The sequence below is a fragment of the Engystomops pustulosus genome, unplaced genomic scaffold (genome assembly GCF_040894005.1).
Source record: "Engystomops pustulosus unplaced genomic scaffold, aEngPut4.maternal MAT_SCAFFOLD_59, whole genome shotgun sequence".
Lineage (NCBI taxonomy): Eukaryota > Metazoa > Chordata > Amphibia > Anura > Leptodactylidae > Engystomops > Engystomops pustulosus.
This window is the reverse complement of record NW_027284967.1, coordinates 192,991-212,587: the sequence shown is the minus strand read 5'-3', so window position 1 is coordinate 212,587 and position 19,597 is coordinate 192,991. Positions and strand designations below refer to the sequence as shown.

The window sequence follows — 19,597 nt, the reverse complement described above, 5'->3', positions numbered from 1 at the left end:
GATATCTCTGAGTACAGATCATGTAGTAGATGTGTCCTGCAGTCCTATGTAACACCACAGATAACACAGAGTGATATCTCTGAGTACAGATCATGTAGTAGATGTGTCCTGCAGTCCTATGTAACAGCACAGATAACACAGTGATATCTCTGAGTACAGATCATGTAGTAGATGTGTCCTGCAGTCCTATGTAACAGCACAGATAACACAGTGATATCTCTGAGTACAGATCATGTAGTAGATGTGTCCTGCAGTCCTATGTAACAGCACAGATAACACAGTGATATCTCTGAGTACAGATCATGTAGTAGATGTGTCCTGCAGTCCTATGTAACACCACAGATAACACAGTGATATCTCTGAGTACAGATCATGTAGTAGATGTGTCCTGCAGTCCTATGTAACAGCACAGATAACACAGTGATATCTCTGAGTACAGATCATGTAGTAGATGTGACCTGCAGTCCCATGTAACACCACAGATAACACAGTGATATCTCTGAGTACAGATCATGTAATAGATGTGTCCTGCAGTCCTATGTAACACCACAGATAACACAGTGATATCTCTGAGTACAGATCATGTAGTAGATGTGTCCTGCAGTCCTATGTAACACCACAGATAACACAGTGATATCTCTGAGTACAGATCATGTAGTAGATGTGTCCTGCAGTCCTATGTAACACCACAGATAACACAGTGATATCTCTGAGTACAGATCATGTAGTAGATGTGCCCTGCAGTCCTATGTAACACCACAGATAACACAGTGATATCTCTGAGTACAGATCATGTAGTAGATGTGTCCTGCAGTCCTATGTAACACCACAGATAACACAGTGATATCTCTGAGTACAGATCATGTAGTAGATGTGTCCTGCAGTCCCATGTAACAGCACAGATAACACAGTGATATCTCTGAGTACAGATCATGTAGTAGATGTGTCCTGCAGTCCCATGTAACACCACAGATAACACAGTGATATCTCTGAGTACAGATCATGTAGTAGATGTGTCCTGCAGTCCTATGTAACACCACAGATAACACAGTGATATCTCTGAGTACAGATCATGTAGTAGATGTGTCCTGCAGTCCTATGTAACACCACAGATAACACAGTGATATCTCTGAGTACAGATCATGTAGTAGATGTGTCCTGCAGTCCTATGTAACACCACAGATAACACAGTGATATCTCTGAGTACAGATCATGTAGTAGATGTGTCCTGCAGTCCCATGTAACAGCACAGATAACACAGTGATATCTCTGAGTACAGATCATGTAGTAGATGTGTCCTGCAGTCCTATGTAACACCACAGATAACACAGTGATATCTCTGAGTACAGATCATGTAGTAGATGTGTCCTGCAGTCCTATGTAACACCACAGATAACACAGTGATATCTCTGAGTACAGATCATGTAGTAGTGTCCTGCAGTCCCATGTAACACCACAGATAACACAGTGATATCTCTGAGTACAGATCATGTAGTAGTTGTGTCCTGCAGTCCTATGTAACACCACAGATAACACAGTGATATCTCTGAGTACAGATCATGTAGTAGATGTGTCCTGCAGTCCTATGTAACACCACAGATAACACAGTGATATCTCTGAGTACAGATCATGTAGTAGATGTGTCCTGCAGTCCCATGTAACAGCACAGATAACACAGTGATATCTCTGAGTACAGATCATGTAGTAGATGTGTCCTGCAGTCCTATGTAACACCACAGATAACACAGTGATATCTCTGAGTACAGATCATGTAGTAGATGTGTCCTGCAGTCCTATGTAACACCACAGATAACACAGTGATATCTGTGAGTACAGATCATGTAGTAGATGTGTCCTGCAGTCCTATGTAACACCACAGATAACACAGTGATATCTCTGAGTACAGATCATGTAGTAGATGTGTCCTGCAGTCCTATGTAACACTACAGATAACACAGTGATATCTCTGAGTACAGATCATGTAGTAGATGTGTCCTGCAGTCCTATGTAACACCACAGATAACACAGTGATATCTCTGAGTACAGATGATGTAGTAGATGTGTCCTGCAGTCCCATGTAACAGCACAGATAACACAGTGATATCTCTGAGTACAGATCATGTAGTAGATGTGTCCTGCAGTCCCATGTAACACCACAGATAACACAGTGATATCTCTGAGTACAGATCATGTAGTAGATGTGTCCTGCAGTCCCATGTAACACCACAGATAACACAGTGATATCTCTGAGTACAGATCATGTAGTAGAAGTGTCCTGCAGTCCTATGTAACACCACAGATAACACAGTGATATCTCTGAGTACAGATCATGTAGTAGATGTGTCCTGCAGTCCTATGTAACACCACAGATAACACAGTGATATCTCTGAGTACAGATCATGTAGTAGATGTGACCTGCAGTCCTATGTAACACCACAGATAACACAGTGATATCTCTGAGTACAGATCATGTAGTAGATGTGTCCTGCAGTCCTATGTAACACCACAGATAACACAGTGATATCTCTGAGTACAGATCATGTAGTAGATGTGACCTGCAGTCCCATGTAACACCACAGATAACACAGTGATATCTCTGAGTACAGATCATGTAGTAGATGTGTCCTGCAGTCCTATGTAACACCACAGATAACACAGTGATATCTCTGAGAACAGATCATGTAGTAGATGTGTCCTGCAGTCCTATGTAACACCACAGATAACACAGTGATATCTCTGAGTACAGATCATGTAGTAGATGTGTCCTGCAGTCCTATGTAACACCACAGATAACACAGTGATATCTCTGAGTACAGATCATGTAGTAGATGTATCCTGCAGTCCTATGTAACACCACAGATAACACAGTGATATCTCTGAGTACAGATCATGTAGTAGATGTGTCCTGCAGTCCTATGTAACACCACAGATAACACAGTGATATCTCTGAGTACAGATCATGTAGTAGATGTGTCCTGCAGTCCTATGTAACAGCACAGATAACACAGTGATATCTCTGAGTACAGGTCATGTAGTAGATGTGTCCTGCAGTCCTATGTAACACCACAGAAAACACAGTGATATCTCTGAGTACAGATCATGTAGTAGATGTGTCCTGCAGTCCCATGTAACACCACAGAAAACACAGTGATATCTCTGAGTACAGATCATGTAGTAGATGTGTCCTGCAGTCCTATGTAACACCACAGATAACACAGTGATATCTCTGAGTACAGATCATGTAGTAGATGTGTCCTGCAGTCCTATGTAACAGCACAGATAACACAGTGATATCTCTGAGTACAGATCATGTAGTAGATGTGTCCTGCAGTCCTATGTAACACCACAGATAACACAGTGATATCTCTGAGTACAGATCATGTAGTAGATGTGTCCTGCAGTCCTATGTAAGTGCTGTGCTCCGTGCTGCTCCTACCTCATCCTCAGACTCTATGATGTTGGAGTCTGTGTTGCTTCTCTCTGTCTGCCCTCTGCTGGTAATGACTACCCCCATCCTCCGCCTTGTTAACTCTTCATCTGCTGCTCTTTTATTACAGCGTTATATACAGGACACACCCTGCAGGTGCGGAGATCTATCATCAGAGTCCGACAAGAAACAACAATGGGGGCACTTGTATCTGAACAAGTTCAGTGTCCTGTGTACTATGTGCAGTGTGTACTATGTGCAGGGTCCTGTGTACTATGTGCAGGGTCCTGTGTACTATGTGCAGTGTGTACTATGTGCAGGGTCCTGTGTACTATGTGCAGGGTCCTGTGTACTATGTGCAGTGTGTACTATGTGCAGTGTGTACTATGTGCAGGGTCCTGTGTACTATGTGCAGGGTCCTGTGTACTATGTGCAGGGTGTCCTGTGTGCTATGTGCAGGGGTCCTGTGTACTATGTGCAGGGGTCCTGTGTACTATGTGCAGGGTGTCCTGTGTACTATGTGCAGGGTCCTGTGTACTATGTGCAGGGGGGTGTACTATGTGCAGGGTGGTGTACTATGTGCAGGGTGTGTACTATGTGCAGTGTCCTGTGTACTATGTGCAGGGTGTCCTGTGTACTATGTGCAGGGGTCCTGTGTACTATGTGCAGGGTCCTGTGTACTATGTGCAGTGTCCTGTGTACTATGTGCAGGGGTCCTGTGTACTATGTGCAGGGGTCCTGTGTACTATGTGCAGGGTCCTGTGTACTATGTGCAGTGTCCTGTGTACTATGTGCAGGGTCCTGTGTACTATGTGCAGGGGTCCTGTGTACTATGTGTAGTGTCCTGTGTACTATGTGCAGGGGTCCTGTGTGCTATGTGCAGTGTGTACTATGTGCAGGGTCCTGTGTACTATGTGCAGTGTCCTGTGTACTATGTGCAGGGTCCTGTGTACTATGTGCAGTGTCCTGTGTACTATGTGCAGTGTCCTGTGTACTATGTGCAGTGTCCTGTGTGCTATGTGCAGTGTCCTGTGTGCTATGTGCAGGGTCCTGTGTACTATGTGCAGGGGTCCTGTGTACTATGTGCAGGGTCCTGTGTACTATGTGCAGTGTCCTGTGTACTATGTGCAGGGGTCCTGTGTACTATGTGCAGGGGTTCTGTGTACTATGTGCAGGGTCCTGTGTACTATGTGCAGGGTCCTGTGTACTATGTGCAGGGTCCTGTGTACTATGTGCAGGGTCCTGTGTGCTATGTGCAGGGGTCCTGTGTACTATGTGCAGGGGTCCTGTGTACTATGTGCAGGGTGTCCTGTGTACTATGTGCAGGATCCTGTGTGCTATGTGCAGGGTCCTGTGTACTATGTGCAGGGTCCTGTGTACTATGTGCAGGGTCCTGTGTACTATGTGCAGGGTCCTGTGTGCTATGTGCAGGGTCCTGTGTACTATGTGCAGTGTCCTGTGTGCTATGTGCAGGGTCCTGTGTACTATGTGCAGGGTGTCCTGTGTACTATGTGCAGGATCCTGTGTGCTATGTGCAGGGTCCTGTGTACTATGTGCAGGGGTCCTGTGTACTATGTGCAGGGTCCTGTGTACTATGTGCAGGGTCCTGTGTACTATGTGCAGGGTCCTGTGTACTATGTGCAGGGTCCTGTGTACTATGTGCAGGGTCCTGTGTACTATGTGCAGTGTCCTGTGTACTATGTGCAGGGGTCCTGTGTACTATGTGCAGGGGTCCTGTGTACTATGTGCAGGGGTCCTGTGTACTATGTGCAGGGGTCCTGTGTACTATGTGCAGGGTGTCCTGTGTACTATGTGCAGGGTGTCCTGTGTACTATGTGCAGGGGTCCTGTGTACTATGTGCAGGGTCCTGTGTACTATGTGCAGGTGTCCTGTGTACTATGTGCAGTGTGTACTATGTGCAGGGTCCTGTGTACTATGTGCAGGGGTCCTGTGTGCTATGTGCAGTGTACTGTGTACTATGTGCAGGGTCCTGTTTACTATGTGCAGGGTCCTGTTTACTATGTGCAGGGTCCTGTGTACTATGTGCAGGGGAGGTGTACTATGTGCAGGGGAGGTGTACTATGTGCAGGGGAGGTGTACTATGTGCAGGGGTCCTGTGTACTATGTGCAGGGGGGTGTACTATGTGCAGGGGTCCTGTGTACTATGTGCAGTGTCCTGTGTACTATGTGCAGGGGGGTGTACTATGTGCAGTGTCCTGTGTACTATGTACAGGGGGGTGTACTATGTGCAGGGGGGTGTACTATGTGCAGGGTGGTGTACTATGTGCAGTGTCCTGTGTACTATGTGCAGGGTGTGTACTATGTGCAGTGTCCTGTGTACTATGTGCAGGGGGGTGTGCTATGTGCAGGGGGTGTACTATGTGCAGGGTGGTGTACTATGTGCAGGGTGTGTACTATGTGCAGTGTCCTGTGTACTATGTGCAGGGGGGTGTACTATGTGCAGGGGTCCTGTGTACTATGTGCAGTGTCCTGTGTACTATGTGCAGGGGGGTGTACTATGTGCAGGGGGGTGTGCTATGTGCAGGGGGTGTGTACTATGTGCAGGGGGGTGTGCTATGTGCAGGGTGTGTACTATGTGCAGGGTGTGTGCTTTGTGCAGGGGGTGTGTACTATGTGCAGGGGGGTGTGCTATGTGCAGGGTGTGTACTATGTGCAGGGTGTGTACTATGTGCAGGGGGGTGTACTATGTGCAGTGTCCTGTGCTATGTGCAGGGGGTGTACTATGTGCAGTGTCCTGTGTACTATGTGCAGGGGTCCTGTGTACTATGTGCAGGGTTTTGTGTACTATGTGCAGGGTTTTGTGTACTATGTGCAGGGTTTTGTGTACTATGTGCAGGGTTTTGTGTACTATGTGCAGGGTTTTGTGTACTATGTGCAGGGTTTTGTGTACTATGTGCAGGGTTTTGTGTACTATGTGCAGGGTTTTGTGTACTATGTGCAGGGGTCCTGTGTACTATGTGCAGGGGTCCTGTGTACTATGTGCAGGGGTCCTGTGTACTATGTACAGTGTCCTGTGTGCTATGTGCAGGGTGTCCTGTGTACTATGTGCAGTGTGTACTATGTGCAGTGTGTACTATGTGCAGTGGGGTGTACTATGTGCAGGGGGTGTGTACTATGTGCAGTGTGTACTATGTGCAGTGTGTACTATGTGCAGGGTTTTGTGTACTATGTGCAGGGTTTTGTGTACTATGTGCAGGGGTCCTGTGTACTATGTGCAGGGGTCCTGTGTACTATGTACAGTGTCCAGTGTGCTATGTGCAGGGTGTCCTGTGTACTATGTGCAGGGTGTCCTGTGTACTATGTGCAGGGTGTCCTGTGTACTATGTGCAGGGTGTCCTGTGTACTATGTGCAGTGTGTACTATGTGCAGGGGGGTGTACTATGTGCAGAGGGTGTACTATGTGCAGTGTCCTGTGTGCTATGTGCAGGGGGGTGTACTATGTGCAGGGGGGTGTACTATTTGCAGTGTCCTGTGTACTATGTGCAGGGGGGTGTACTATGTGCAGTGCCCTGTGTACTATGTGCAGGGAGGTGTACTATGTGCAGGGAGGTGTACTATGTGCAGGGAGGTGTACTATGTGCAGGGGGTTGTAATATGTGCAGGGGGTTGTACTATGTGCAGGGGGGTGTACTATGTGCAGGAGGTGTGTACTATGTGCAGGGGGTGTGTACTATGTGCAGGGGGTGTGTACTATGTGCAGGGGGTGTGTACTATGTGCAGGGGGTGTACTATGTGCAGGGTGTGTGTACTATGTGCAGAGTGTCCTGTGTACTATGTGCAGGGGGTGTGTACTATGTGCAGGGGGTGTGTACTATGTGCAGGGGATGTACTATGTGCAGGGTGTGTGTACTATGTGCAGTGTCCTGTGTACTATGTGCAGGGGGTGTGTACTATGTGCAGTGTCCTGTGTACTATGTGCAGGGGGTGTGTACTATGTGCAGGGGGTGTGTACTATGTGCAGGGGGTGTGTACTATGTGCAATGTCCTCTGTACTATGTGCAGGGGGTGTGTACTATGTGCAGGGGGGTGTACTATGTGCAGGGAGTGTACTATGTGCAGTGTCCTGTGTACTATGTGCAGTGTCCTGTGTACTATGTGCAGGGGAGGTGTACTATGTGCAGGGGAGGTGTACTATGTGCAGGGGAGGTGTACTATGTGCAGGGGGGTGTACTATGTGCAGGGGTCCTGTGTACTATGTGCAGGGGGGTGTACTATGTGCAGTGTCCTGTGTACTATGTGCAGGGGGGTGTACTATGTGCAGTGTCCTGTGTACTATGTGCAGGGGGGTGTACTATGTGCAGGGGTGTGTACTATGTGCAGGGTGGTGTACTATGTGCAGGGTGTGTACTATGTGCAGTGTCCTGTGTACTATGTGCAGGGGGGTGTACTATGTGCAGGGGTCCTGTGTACTATGTGCAGGGGTCCTGTGTACTATGTGCAGTGCCCTGTGTACTATGTGCAGGGTGTGTACTATGTGCAGGGAGGTGTGCTATGTGCAGGGGGGTGTACTATGTGCAGTGTCCTGTGTACTATGTGCAGTGTGTACTATGTGCAGTGTGTACTATGTGCAGTGTGTACTATGTGCAGTGTGTACTATGTGCAGTGTGTACTATGTGCAGGGTTTTGTGTACTATGTGCAGGGTTTTGTGTACTATGTGCAGGGTTTTGTGTACTATGTGCAGGGTCCTGTGTACTATGTGCAGGGTTTTGTGTACTATGTGCAGGGGTCATGTGTACTATGTGCAGTGTCCTGTGTACTATGTGCAGGGGGGTGTACTATGTGCAGGGGGGTGTACTATGTGCAGGGTGGTGTACTATGTGCAGGGTGGTGTACTATGTGCAGGGTGTGTACTATGTGCAGTGTCCTGTGTACTATGTGCAGGGGTCCTGTGTACTATGTGCAGGGGTCCTGTGTACTATGTGCAGGGGTCCTGTGTACTATGTGCAGGGGTCCTGTGTACTATGTGCAGGGGTCATGTGTACTATGTGCAGGGGTCATGTGTACTATGTGCAGGGGGGTGTGCTATGTGCAGGGGGGTGTGCTATGTGCAGGGGGTGTACTATGTGCAGGGTGTGTACTATGTGCAGGGAGGTGTACTATGTGCAGTGTCCTGTGCTATGTGCAGGGGGGTGTACTATGTGCAGTGTCCTGTGTACTATGTGCAGTGTCCTGTGTACTATGTGCAGTGTGTACTATGTGCAGTGTGTACTATGTGCAGTGTGTACTATGTGCAGTGTGTACTATGTGCAGTGTGTACTATGTGCAGTGTGTACTATGTGCAGGGTTTTGTGTACTATGTGCAGGGTTTTGTGTACTATGTGCAGGGTTTTGTGTACTATGTGCAGGGTTTTGTGTACTATGTGCAGGGGTCCTGTGTACTATGTGCAGGGGTCCTGTGTACTATGTGCAGGGGTCCTGTGTACTATGTGCAGGGGTCCTGTGTACTATGTGCAGGGGTCCTGTGTACTATGTACAGTGTCCTGTGTGCTATGTGCAGGGTGTCCTGTGTACTATGTGCAGTGTGTACTATGTGCAGTGTGTACTATGTGCAGTGTGTACTATGTGCAGGGTTTTGTGTACTATGTGCAGGGTTTTGTGTACTATGTGCAGGGTTTTGTGTACTATGTGCAGGGTTTTGTGTACTATGTGCAGGGTTTTGTGTACTATGTGCAGGGTTTTGTGTACTATGTGCAGGGGTCCTGTGTACTATGTGCAGGGGTCCTGTGTACTATGTGCAGGGGTCCTGTGTACTATGTACAGTGTCCTGTGTGCTATGTGCAGGGTGTCCTGTGTACTATGTGCAGTGTGTACTATGTGCAGTGTGTACTATGTGCAGTGGGGTGTACTATGTGCAGGGGGTTTGTACTATGTGCAGGGGGTTTGTACTATGTGCAGTGTGTACTATGTGCAGTGTGTACTATGTGCAGTGTGTACTATGTGCAGTGTTTTGTGTACTATGTGCAGGGGTCCTGTGTACTATGTGCAGGGGTCCTGTGTACTATGTGCAGTGTGTACTATGTGCAGTGTGTACTATGTGCAGTGTGTACTATGTGCAGGGTTTTGTGTACTATGTGCAGGGGTCCTGTGTACTATGTGCAGGGTCCTGTGTACTATGTGCAGGGGTCCTGTGTACTATGTGCAGGGTCCTGTGTACTATGTACAGGGTGTCCTGTGTACTATGTGCAGGGTGTCCTGTGTACTATGTGCAGGGTGTCCTGTGTACTATGTGCAGGGTGTCCTGTGTACTATGTGCAGGGTGTCCTGTGTACTATGTGCAGTGTCCTGTGCACTATGTGCAGTGTGTACTATGTGCAGGGGGGTGTACTATGTGCAGTGTCCTGTGTACTATGTGCAGAGGGTGTACTATGTGCAGTGTCCTGTGTGCTATGTGCAGGGGGGTGTACTATGTGCAGGAGGTTGTACTATGTGCAGGGGGTTGTACTATGTGCAGGGGGTTGTACTATGTGCAGGGGGGTGTACTATGTGCAGGAGGTGTGTACTATGTGCAGTGTCCTGTGTACTATGTGCAGTGTCCTGTGTACTATGTGCAGTGTCCTGTGTACTATGTGCAGGGGGTGTGTACTATGTGCAGGAGGTTGTACTATGTGCAGGGGGTTGTACTATGTGCAGGGGGTTGTACTATGTGCAGGGGGGTGTACTATGTGCAGGAGGTGTGTACTATGTGCAGTGTCCTGTGTACTATGTGCAGGGGGGTGTACTATGTGCAGGGGGGTGTACTATGTGCAGGGGGTGTGTACTATGTGCAGGGGGTGTGTACTATGTGCAGGGGGTGTGTACTATGTGCAGGGGGTGTACTATGTGCAGGGTGTGTGTACTATGTGCAGAGTGTCCTGTGTACTATGTGCAGTGGCCTGTGTACTATGTGCAGGGGGTTGTACTATGTGCAGGGGGTTGTACTATGTGCAGGGGGTGTGTACTATGTGCAGGGGGTGTGTACTATGTGCAGTGTCCTGTGTACTATGTGCAGGGTCCTGTGTACTATGTGCAGGGTCCTGTGTACTATGTGCAGGGGGGTGTGCTATGTGCAGTGTCCTGTGTACTATGTGCAGGGGGTGTGTACTATGTGCAGGGGGTGTGTACTATGTGCAGGGGGTGTGTACTATGTGCAGGGGGTGTGTAAGGGGTTCCCTCTGTATAAGGAATGTAATCAGGTAGATGAGGGGTTCCCTCTGTATAAGGAGTGTAATCAAGTAGATGAGGGGTTCCCTCTGTATAAGGAGTGTAATCAAGTAGATGAGGGGTTCCCTCTGTATAAGGAGTGTAATCGGGGAGATGAGGGGTTCCCTCTGTATAAGGAGTGTAATCGGGTAGATGAGAGGTTCCCTCTGTATAAGGAGTGTAATCAAGTAGATGAGGGGTTCCCTCTGTATAAGGAGTGTAATCGGGTAGATGAGGGGTTCCCTCTGTATAAGGAGTGTAATCGGGTAGATGAGGGGTTCCCTCTGTATAAGGAGTGTAATCAGGTAGATGAGGGGTTCCCTCTGTATAAGGAGTGTAATCAGGTAGATGAGGGGTTCCCTCTGTATAAGGAGTGTAATCAGGTAGATGAGAGGTTCCCTCTGTATAAGGAGTGTAATCAGGTAGATGAGGGGTTCCCTCTGTATAAGGAGTGTAATCGGGGAGATGAGGGGTTCCCTCTGTATAAGGAGTGTAATCGGGGAGATGAGGGGTTCCCTCTGTATAAGGAGTGTAATCGGGGAGATGAGGGGTTCCCTCTGTATAAGGAGTGTAATCAGGTAGATGAGGGGTTCCCTCTGTATAAGGAGTGTAATCAGGTAGATGAGGGGTTCCCTCTGTATAAGGAGTGTAATCAGGTAGATGAGAGGTTCCCTCTGTATAAGGAGTGTAATCAGGTAGATGAGGGGTTCCCTCTGTATAATCGGGTAGATGAGGGGTTCCCTCTGTATAAGGAGTATAAGGTAATTTGGGGACTCACATCGGACGCCTTCTTCTCGGCGAGCTCCAGCCTCTCCTGCGCCTCCTTCACGGCCTCCGAGTATTTCTCCACCTCCTCCTCCGTCCCCTTCACCTTCTTCTGCATCGCCATCACCTCCTCCTCCAGCTGCCGGACACAAGACGCCACGTTACACCATGTACACAGGTACCCCAAATACCCCGGCCGCCCAAATACCCCGCCCCCGCCCAAATACCCCGCCACCCCCCCAAATACCCCGGCCCGGGGGCAGTAGTAGGACACTAGGTGCTAGTATGACACCAGGGAGCAGTGGTAGGACACTAGGCGCTAGTATGACACCAGGGGGCAGTAGTAGGACACTAGGTGCTAGTATGACACCAGGGGGCAGTAGTAGGACACTAGGTGCTAGTATGACACCAGGGGGCAGTAGTAGGACACTAGGCGCTAGTATGACACTAGGGGGCAGTGGTAGGACACTAGGTGCTAGTATGACACCAGGGGGCAGTAGTAGGACACTAGGTGCTAGTATGACACCAGGGGGCAGTGGTAGGACACTAGGTGCTAGTATGACACCAGGGAGCAGTGGTAGGACACTAGGCGCTAGTATGACACCAGGGGGCAGTAGTAGGACACTAGGTGCTAGTATGACACCAGGGGGCAGTAGTAGGACACTAGGTGCTAGTATGACACCAGGGGGCAGTAGTAGGACACTAGGCGCTAGTATGACACTAGGGGGCAGTGGTAGGACACTAGGTGCTAGTATGACACCAGGGGGCAGTAGTAGGACACTAGGTGCTAGTATGACACCAGGGGGCAGTGGTAGGACACTAGGTGCTAGTATGACACCAGGGGGCAGTAGTAGGACACTAGGTGCTAGTATGACACCAGGGGGCAGTGGTAGGACACTAGGTGCTAGTATGACACCAGGGAGCAGTGGTAGGACACTAGGTGCTAGTATGACACTAGGGGGCAGTGGTAGGACACTAGGTGCTAGTATGACACTAGGGGGCAGTGGTAGGACACTAGGTGCTAGTATGACACCAGGGGGCAGTAGTAGGACACTAGGTGCTAGTATGACACCAGGGGGCAGTGGTAGGACACTAGGTGCTAGTATGACACCAGGGGGCAGTGGTAGGACACTAGGCGCTAGTATGACACCAGGGGGCAGTGGTAGGACACTAGGTGCTAGTATGACACCAGGGAGCAGTGGTAGGACACTAGGTGCTAGTATGACACCAGGGGGCAGTAGTAGGACACTAGGTGCTAGTATGACACCAGGGGGTAGTAGTAGGACATTAGGTGCTAGTATGACACCAGGGGCAGTAGTAGGACACTAGGTGCTAGTATGACACCAGGGGGCAGTGGTAGGACACTAGGTGCTAGTATGACACCAGGGGGCAGTGGTAGGACACTAGGTGCTAGTATGACACCAGGGGGCAGTGGTAGGACACTAGGTGCTAGTATGACACCAGGGGGCAGTGGTAGGACACTAGGTGCTAGTATGACACCAGGGGGCAGTGGTAGGACACTAGGTGCTAGTATGACACCAGGGGGTAGTGGTAGGACACTAGATGCTAGTATGACACCAGGGAGCAGTGGTAGGACACTAGGTGCTAGTATGACACCAGGGGGCAGTGGTGGGACACTAGGTGCTAGTATGACACCAGGGGGCAGTGGTAGGACACTAGGTGCTAGTATGACACCAGGGGGCAGTAGTAGGACACTAGGTGCTAGTATGACACCAGGGGGCAGTAGTAGGACACTAGGTGCTAGTATGACACCAGGGAGCAGTGGTAGGACACTAGGTGCTAGTATGACACCAGGGGGCAGTAGTAGGACACTAGGTGCTAGTATGACACCAGGGGGTAGTGGTAGGACACTAGGTGCTAGTATGACACCAGGGGGCAGTAGTTGGACACTAGGTGCTAGTATGACACCAGGGGGCAGTGGTAGGACACTAGGTGCTAGTATGACACCAGGGGGCAGTGGTAGGACACTAGGTGCTAGTATGACACCAGGGGGCAGTGGTAGGACACTAGGTGCTAGTATGACACCAGGGGGCAGTGGTAGGACACTAGGTGCTAGTATGACACCAGGGGGCAGTGGTAGGACACTAGGTGCTAGTATGACACCAGGGGGCAGTGGTAGGACACTAGGTGCTAGTATGACACCAGGGGGCAGTGGTAGGACACTAGGTGCTAGTATGACACCAGGGGGCAGTGGTAGGACACTAGGTGCTAGTATGACACCAGGGGGCAGTGGTAGGACACTAGGTGCTAGTATGACACCAGGGGGCAGTGGTAGGACACTAGGTGCTAGTATGACACCAGGGGGTAGTGGTAGGACACTAGGTGCTAGTATGACACCAGGGGGCAGTGGTAGGACACTAGGTGCTAGTATGACACCAGGGGGCAGTAGTAGGACACTAGGTGCTAGTATGACACTAGGGGGCAGTGGTAGGACACTAGGTGCTAGTATGACACCAGGGAGCAGTGGTAGGACACTAGGTGCTAGTATGACACCAGGGGGCAGTGGTAGGACACTAGGTGCTAGTATGACACCAGGGGGCAGTGGTAGGACACTAGGTGCTAGTATGACACCAGGGGGCAGTGGTAGGACACTAGGCGCTAGTATGACACCAGGGGGCAGTGGTAGGACACTAGGTGCTAGTATGACACCAGGGGGCAGTGGTAGGACACTAGGTGCTAGTATGACACCAGGGGGCAGTGGTAGGACACTAGGTGCTAGTATGACACCAGGGGGCAGTAGTAGGACACTAGGTGCTAGTATGACACTAGGGGGCAGTGGTAGGACACTAGGTGCTAGTGTGACACCAGGGGGCAGTGGTAGGACACTAGGTGCTAGTGTGACACCAGGGGGCAGTGGTAGGACACTAGGTGCTAGTATGACACCAGGGGACAGTGGTAGGACACTAGGTGCTAGTATGACACCAGGGGGCAGTGGTAGGACACTAGGTGCTAGTATGACACCAGGGGGCAGTGGTAGGACACTAGGTGCTAGTATGACACCAGGGGGCAGTGGTAGGACACTAGGTGCTAGTATGACACCAGGGGGCAGTGGTAGGACACTAGGTGCTAGTATGACACCAGGGGGCAGTAGTAGGACACTAGGTGCTAGTATGACACCAGGGGGCAGTGGTAGGACACTAGGTGCTAGTATGACACCAGGGGGCAGTGGTAGGACACTAGGTGCTTGTATGACACCAGGGGGCAGTGGTAGGACACTAGGTGCTAGTATGACACCAGGGGGCAGTGGTAGGACACTAGGTGCTAGTATGACACCAGGGGGCAGTGGTAGGACACTAGGTGCTAGTATGACACCAGGGGGCAGTGGTAGGACACTAGGTGCTAGTATGACACCAGGGGGCAGTAGTAGGACACTAGGTGCTAGTATGACACCAGGGGGCAGTGGTAGGACACTAGGTGCTAGTATGACACCAGGGGGCAGTAGTAGGACACTAGGTGCTTGTATGACACCAGGGGGCAGTGGTAGGACACTAGGTGCTAGTATGACACCAGGGGGCAGTGGTAGGACACTAGGTGCTAGTATGACACTAGGGGGCAGTGGTAGGACACTAGGTGCTAGTATGACACCAGGGGGCAGTGGTAGGACACTAGGTGCTAGTATGACACCAGGGGGCAGTAGTAGGACACTAGGTGCTAGTATGACACCAGGGGGCAGTGGTAGGACACTAGGTGCTAGTATGACACCAGGGGGCAGTGGTAGGACACTAGGTGCTAGTATGACACCAGGGGGCAGTGGTAGGACACTAGGTGCTAGTATGACACCAGGGGGCAGTGGTAGGACACTAGGTGCTAGTATGACACTAGGGGGCAGTGGTAGGACACTAGGTGCTAGTATGACACCAGGGGGCAGTAGTAGGACACTAGGTGCTAGTATGACACCAGGGGGCAGTGGTAGGACACTAGGTGCTAGTATGACACCAGGGGGCAGTGGTAGGACACTAGGTGCTAGTTTATCGCCAGGGGGCAGTGGTAGGACACTAGGTGCTAGTATGACACCAGGGGGCAGTAGTAGGACACTAGGTGCTAGTATGACACCAGGGGGCAGTGGTAGGACACTAGGTGCTAGTATGACACCAGGGGGCAGTGGTAGGACACTAGGTGCTAGTATGACACCAGGGGGTAGTAGTAGGACACTAGGTGCTAGTATGACACCAGGGGGCAGTAGTAGGACACTAGGTGCTAGTATGACACTAGGGGGTAGTGGTAGGACACTAGGTGCTAGTATGTCACCAGGGGGCAGTAGTAGGACACTAGGTGCTAGTATGACACTAGGGGGCAGTGGTAGGACACTAGGTGCTAGTATGACACCAGGGAGCAGTGGTAGGACACTAGGTGCTAGTATGACACCAGGGGGCAGTGGTAGGACACTAGGTGCTAGTATGACACCAGGGGGCAGTGGTAGGACACTAGGTGCTAGTATGACACCAGGGGGTAGTAGTAGGACACTAGGTGCTAGTATGACACCAGGGGGCAGTGGTAGGACACTAGGTGCTAGTATGACACCAGGGGGCAGTGGTAGGACACTACGTACTAGTATGACACCAGGGGGCAGTGGTAGGACACTAGGTGCTAGTATGACACCAGGGGGCAGTGGTAGGACACTAGGTGCTAGTATGACACCAGGGGGCAGTGGTAGGACACTAGGTGCTAGTATGACACCAGGGGGCAGTAGTAGGACACTAGGTGCTAGTATGACACCAGGGGGCAGTGGTAGGACACTAGGTGCTAGTATGACACCAGGGGGCAGTGGTAGGACACTAGGTGCTAGTATGACACCAGGGAGCAGTGGTAGGACACTAGGTGCTAGTATGACACCAGGGGGCAGTAGTAGGACACTAGGTGCTAGTATGACACCAGGGGGCAGTAGTAGGACACTAGGTGCTAGTATGACACCAGGGGGCAGTAGTTGGACACTAGGTGCTAGTTTATCGCCAGGGGGCAGTGGTAGGACACTAGGTGCTAGTATGACACCAGGGGGCAGTGGTAGGACACTAGGTGCTAGTTTATCGCCAGGGGGCAGTGGTAGGACACTAGGTGCTAGTATGACACCAGGGGGCAGTGGTAGGACACTAGGTGCTAGTTTATCGCCAGGGGGCAGTGGTAGGACACTAGGTGCTAGTATGACACCAGGGGGCAGTAGTAGGACACTAGGTGCTAGTATGACACCAGGGGGCAGTGGTAGGACACTAGGTGCTAGTATGACACCAGGGGGCAGTAGTAGGACACTAGGTGCTAGTATGACACCAGGGGGCAGTAGTAGGACACTAGGTGCTAGTATGACACCAGGGGGCAGTAGTAGGACACTAGGTGCTAGTTTATCGCCAGGGGGCAGTAGTATAATGCTGGTAGTAAGACATTCGATGTCTTGTAATAGATCATGTTTTTATGTCGGGGCGGCATTATTTTCATGCTTGGGGGCAGCACTCGGATACTCCGGAGCAGTAGTCGGATACTCGGGGGCAGTAGTCGGATACTCCGGAGCAGTAGTCGGATACTCCGGAGCAGTAGTCGGATACTCGGGGGCAGTAGTCGGATGCTCGGGGGCAGTAGTCGGATACTCCGGAGCAGTAGTCGGATACTCGGGGGGCAGTAGTCGGATACTTGGTGGCAGTCGTCGGATACTTCGGAGCAGTCGTCGGATGCTCGGGGCTGTAGTGTGTCCCCTCTCCCGGACGGGACGTTGTCGGGTCAGTACCTGCTTGCAGCGGTCCTCCGCCTGCTTCTTGTCGCCCTCCGCCTGCTCCGCCCGGTCTATGGCGTTCTCCTTATCCAGCTTCAGCATCTGCATCTTCTTCTTGATGGCGTCCATGGCTGCGGGTGAGATCGGGCGGCGGCTGCGGGTGAGATCGGGCGGCGGCTGCGGGTGAGAAGGGTCCGGACTTCGGGGGCTGGAGGAGATCTGCCCCGGCTCCAGGATTTATATCCCGGGACACAAACACCGCCCAACCCCGATCATCAGAGCCATATAGGGGAGAGAGACGGAGGAGGAGGAGGGGGACGGGGGGCACACAGGAGGGGGACGGGGGGCACACAGGAGGGGGACAGGGGGGCACACAGGAGGGGGACGGGGGGCACACAGGAGGGGGACAGGGGGTACACAGGAGGGGGACGGGGGGGTACACAGGAGGGGGACAGGGGGGAACACAGGGGGGGGACAGGGGGGCACACAGGAGGGGGAAGGGGGGTACACAGGAGGGGGACAGGGGGGCACACAGGAGGGGGGCACACAGGAGGGGGACAGGGGGTACACAGGAGGGGGACAGGGGGGAACACAGGAGGGGGACAGGGGGGCACACAGGAGGGGGAAGGGGGGTACACAGGAGGGGGACAGGGGGGCACACAGGAGGGGGGCACACAGGAGGGGGACGGGGGGCACACAGGAGGGGGACAGGGGGGCACACAGGAGGGGGAAGGGGGGTACACAGGAGGGGGACAGGGGGGCACACAGGAGGGGGAGGGGGACGGGGGGCACACAGGAGGGGGACGGGGGGCACACAGGAGGGGGACAGAGGGGCACACAGGAGGGGGACAGGGGGTACACAGGAGGGGGGCAGGGGGTACAGTGGAGGGGTAAGGGGGGACACAGGAGGGGGACAGGGGGCACAGAGAAGGGGGAAGGGGGGCACACAGGAGGGGGACAGGGGGGCACACAGGAGGGGGACAGGGGGTACACAGGAGGGGGGCAGGGGGTACAGTGGAGGGGGGCAGGGGGTACAGAGGAGGGGGACAGGGGGTACAGAGAAGGGGGAAGGGGGGACACAGGAGGGGGACGGGGGGCACACAGGAGGGGGGCAGGGGGTACAGAGAAGGGGTACACAGGAGGGGGACGGGGGGCACACAGGAGGGGGGCAGGGGGTACAGAGAAGGGGTACACAGGAGGGGGACGGGGGGCACACAGGAGGGGGGCAGGGGGTACAGTGGAGGGGGGCAGGGGGTACAGAGGAGGGGGACAGGGGGTACAGAGAAGGGGTACACAGGAGGGGGACGGGGGGCACACAGGAGGGGGGCAGGGGGTACAGAGAAGGGGTACACAGGAGGGGGACGGGGGGCACACAGGAGGGGGGCAGGGGGTACAGAGAAGGGGTACACAGGAGGGGGACGGGGGGCACACAGGAGGGGGGCAGGGGGTACAGAGGAGGGGGGCAGGGGGTACACAGGAGGGGGGCAGGGGGTACAGAGGAGGGGGACAGGGGGTACAGAGAAGGGGGAAGGGGGGGACACAGGAGGGGGACGGGGGGTACAGAGAAGGGGGCACACAGGAGGGGGACAGGGGGCACACAGGAGGGGGGCAGGGGGTACAAAGGAGGGGGGCACACAAGAGGGGAGAGGGGGTATACAGGAGGGGGGCAAACCAGAGGAGGTATACAGGAGGGGGACAGGGGGTACAGAGGAGGGGGACGGGGGGCACACAGGAGGGGGAGAGGGGCACACAGGAGGAGGACAGGGGACCCCAGGGGACCCAAAGGAGAGGAACAGGGGGGCCCACAGAAGGGGGGCAGGGGGCACACAGGAGGGGGACAGGGGGCACACAGGAGGGGGACAGGGGGAACACAGGAGCGGGAAAGGGGGGCACAGAGGAGGTGGACAGAGGACACACAGGAACGGGAAAGGGGGGCACAGAGGAGGGGGAAAGGGGGGGCACAGAGGAGGTGGAGAGGGGACACACAGGAGGGGGACAGGGGGCACAGAGAAGGGGGACAGGGGGGCACAGAGAAGGGGGACAGGGGGGCACAGAGGGCACAGAGGAGGGTGACAGGGGAAAAGAGGAGGTGAGGACACAATCTATATGGAGGGGAGATGGAGACACGAGGTGAGGACACAATCTATATGGAGGGTAGATGGAGACACGAGGTGAGGACACAATCTATATGGAGGGGAGATGGAGACACGAGGTGAGGACACAATCTATATGGAGGGGAGATGGAGACACGAGGTGAGGACACAATCTATATGGAGGGGAGATGGAGACACGAGGTGAGGACACAATCTATATGGAGGAGACATGAGGTGAGGTCACAATCTATATGGAGGGTAGATGGAGACACGAGGTGAGGACACAATCTATATGGAGGGGAGATGGAGACACGAGGTGAGGAGACAATCTATATGGAGGGGAGATGGAGATACGAGGTGAGGACACAATCTATATAGAGGGTAGATGGAGA

At 52.6% G+C, this 19,597-nt stretch overlaps 1 protein-coding gene across 6 annotated transcripts in view; it reads right to left on the bottom strand.

The window, feature by feature from the left end:
• Positions 1-17,337, bottom strand: part of LOC140106888 (tropomyosin beta chain) — a 53,241-nt gene extending 35,904 nt beyond the window's left edge. For 2 of the 6 annotated variants that reach the window (XM_072131515.1, XM_072131514.1), the window contains exons 1-2: positions 17,128-17,337; positions 11,407-11,532 (exon numbers count right to left, since the gene is read on the bottom strand). In XM_072131515.1, coding sequence (XP_071987616.1) covers positions 11,407-11,532; positions 17,128-17,241 — 240 coding nt within the window. In that variant the 5' untranslated portion in view covers positions 17,242-17,337. Of the gene's footprint in view, positions 1-3,436; positions 3,457-11,406; positions 11,533-17,127 lie in introns of those variants that run through there. The other 4 variants (XM_072131513.1, XM_072131512.1, XM_072131518.1 and 1 more) reach the window with 2 other exon arrangements.
• Between the last annotated feature and the right edge of the window lie 2,260 nt (positions 17,338-19,597).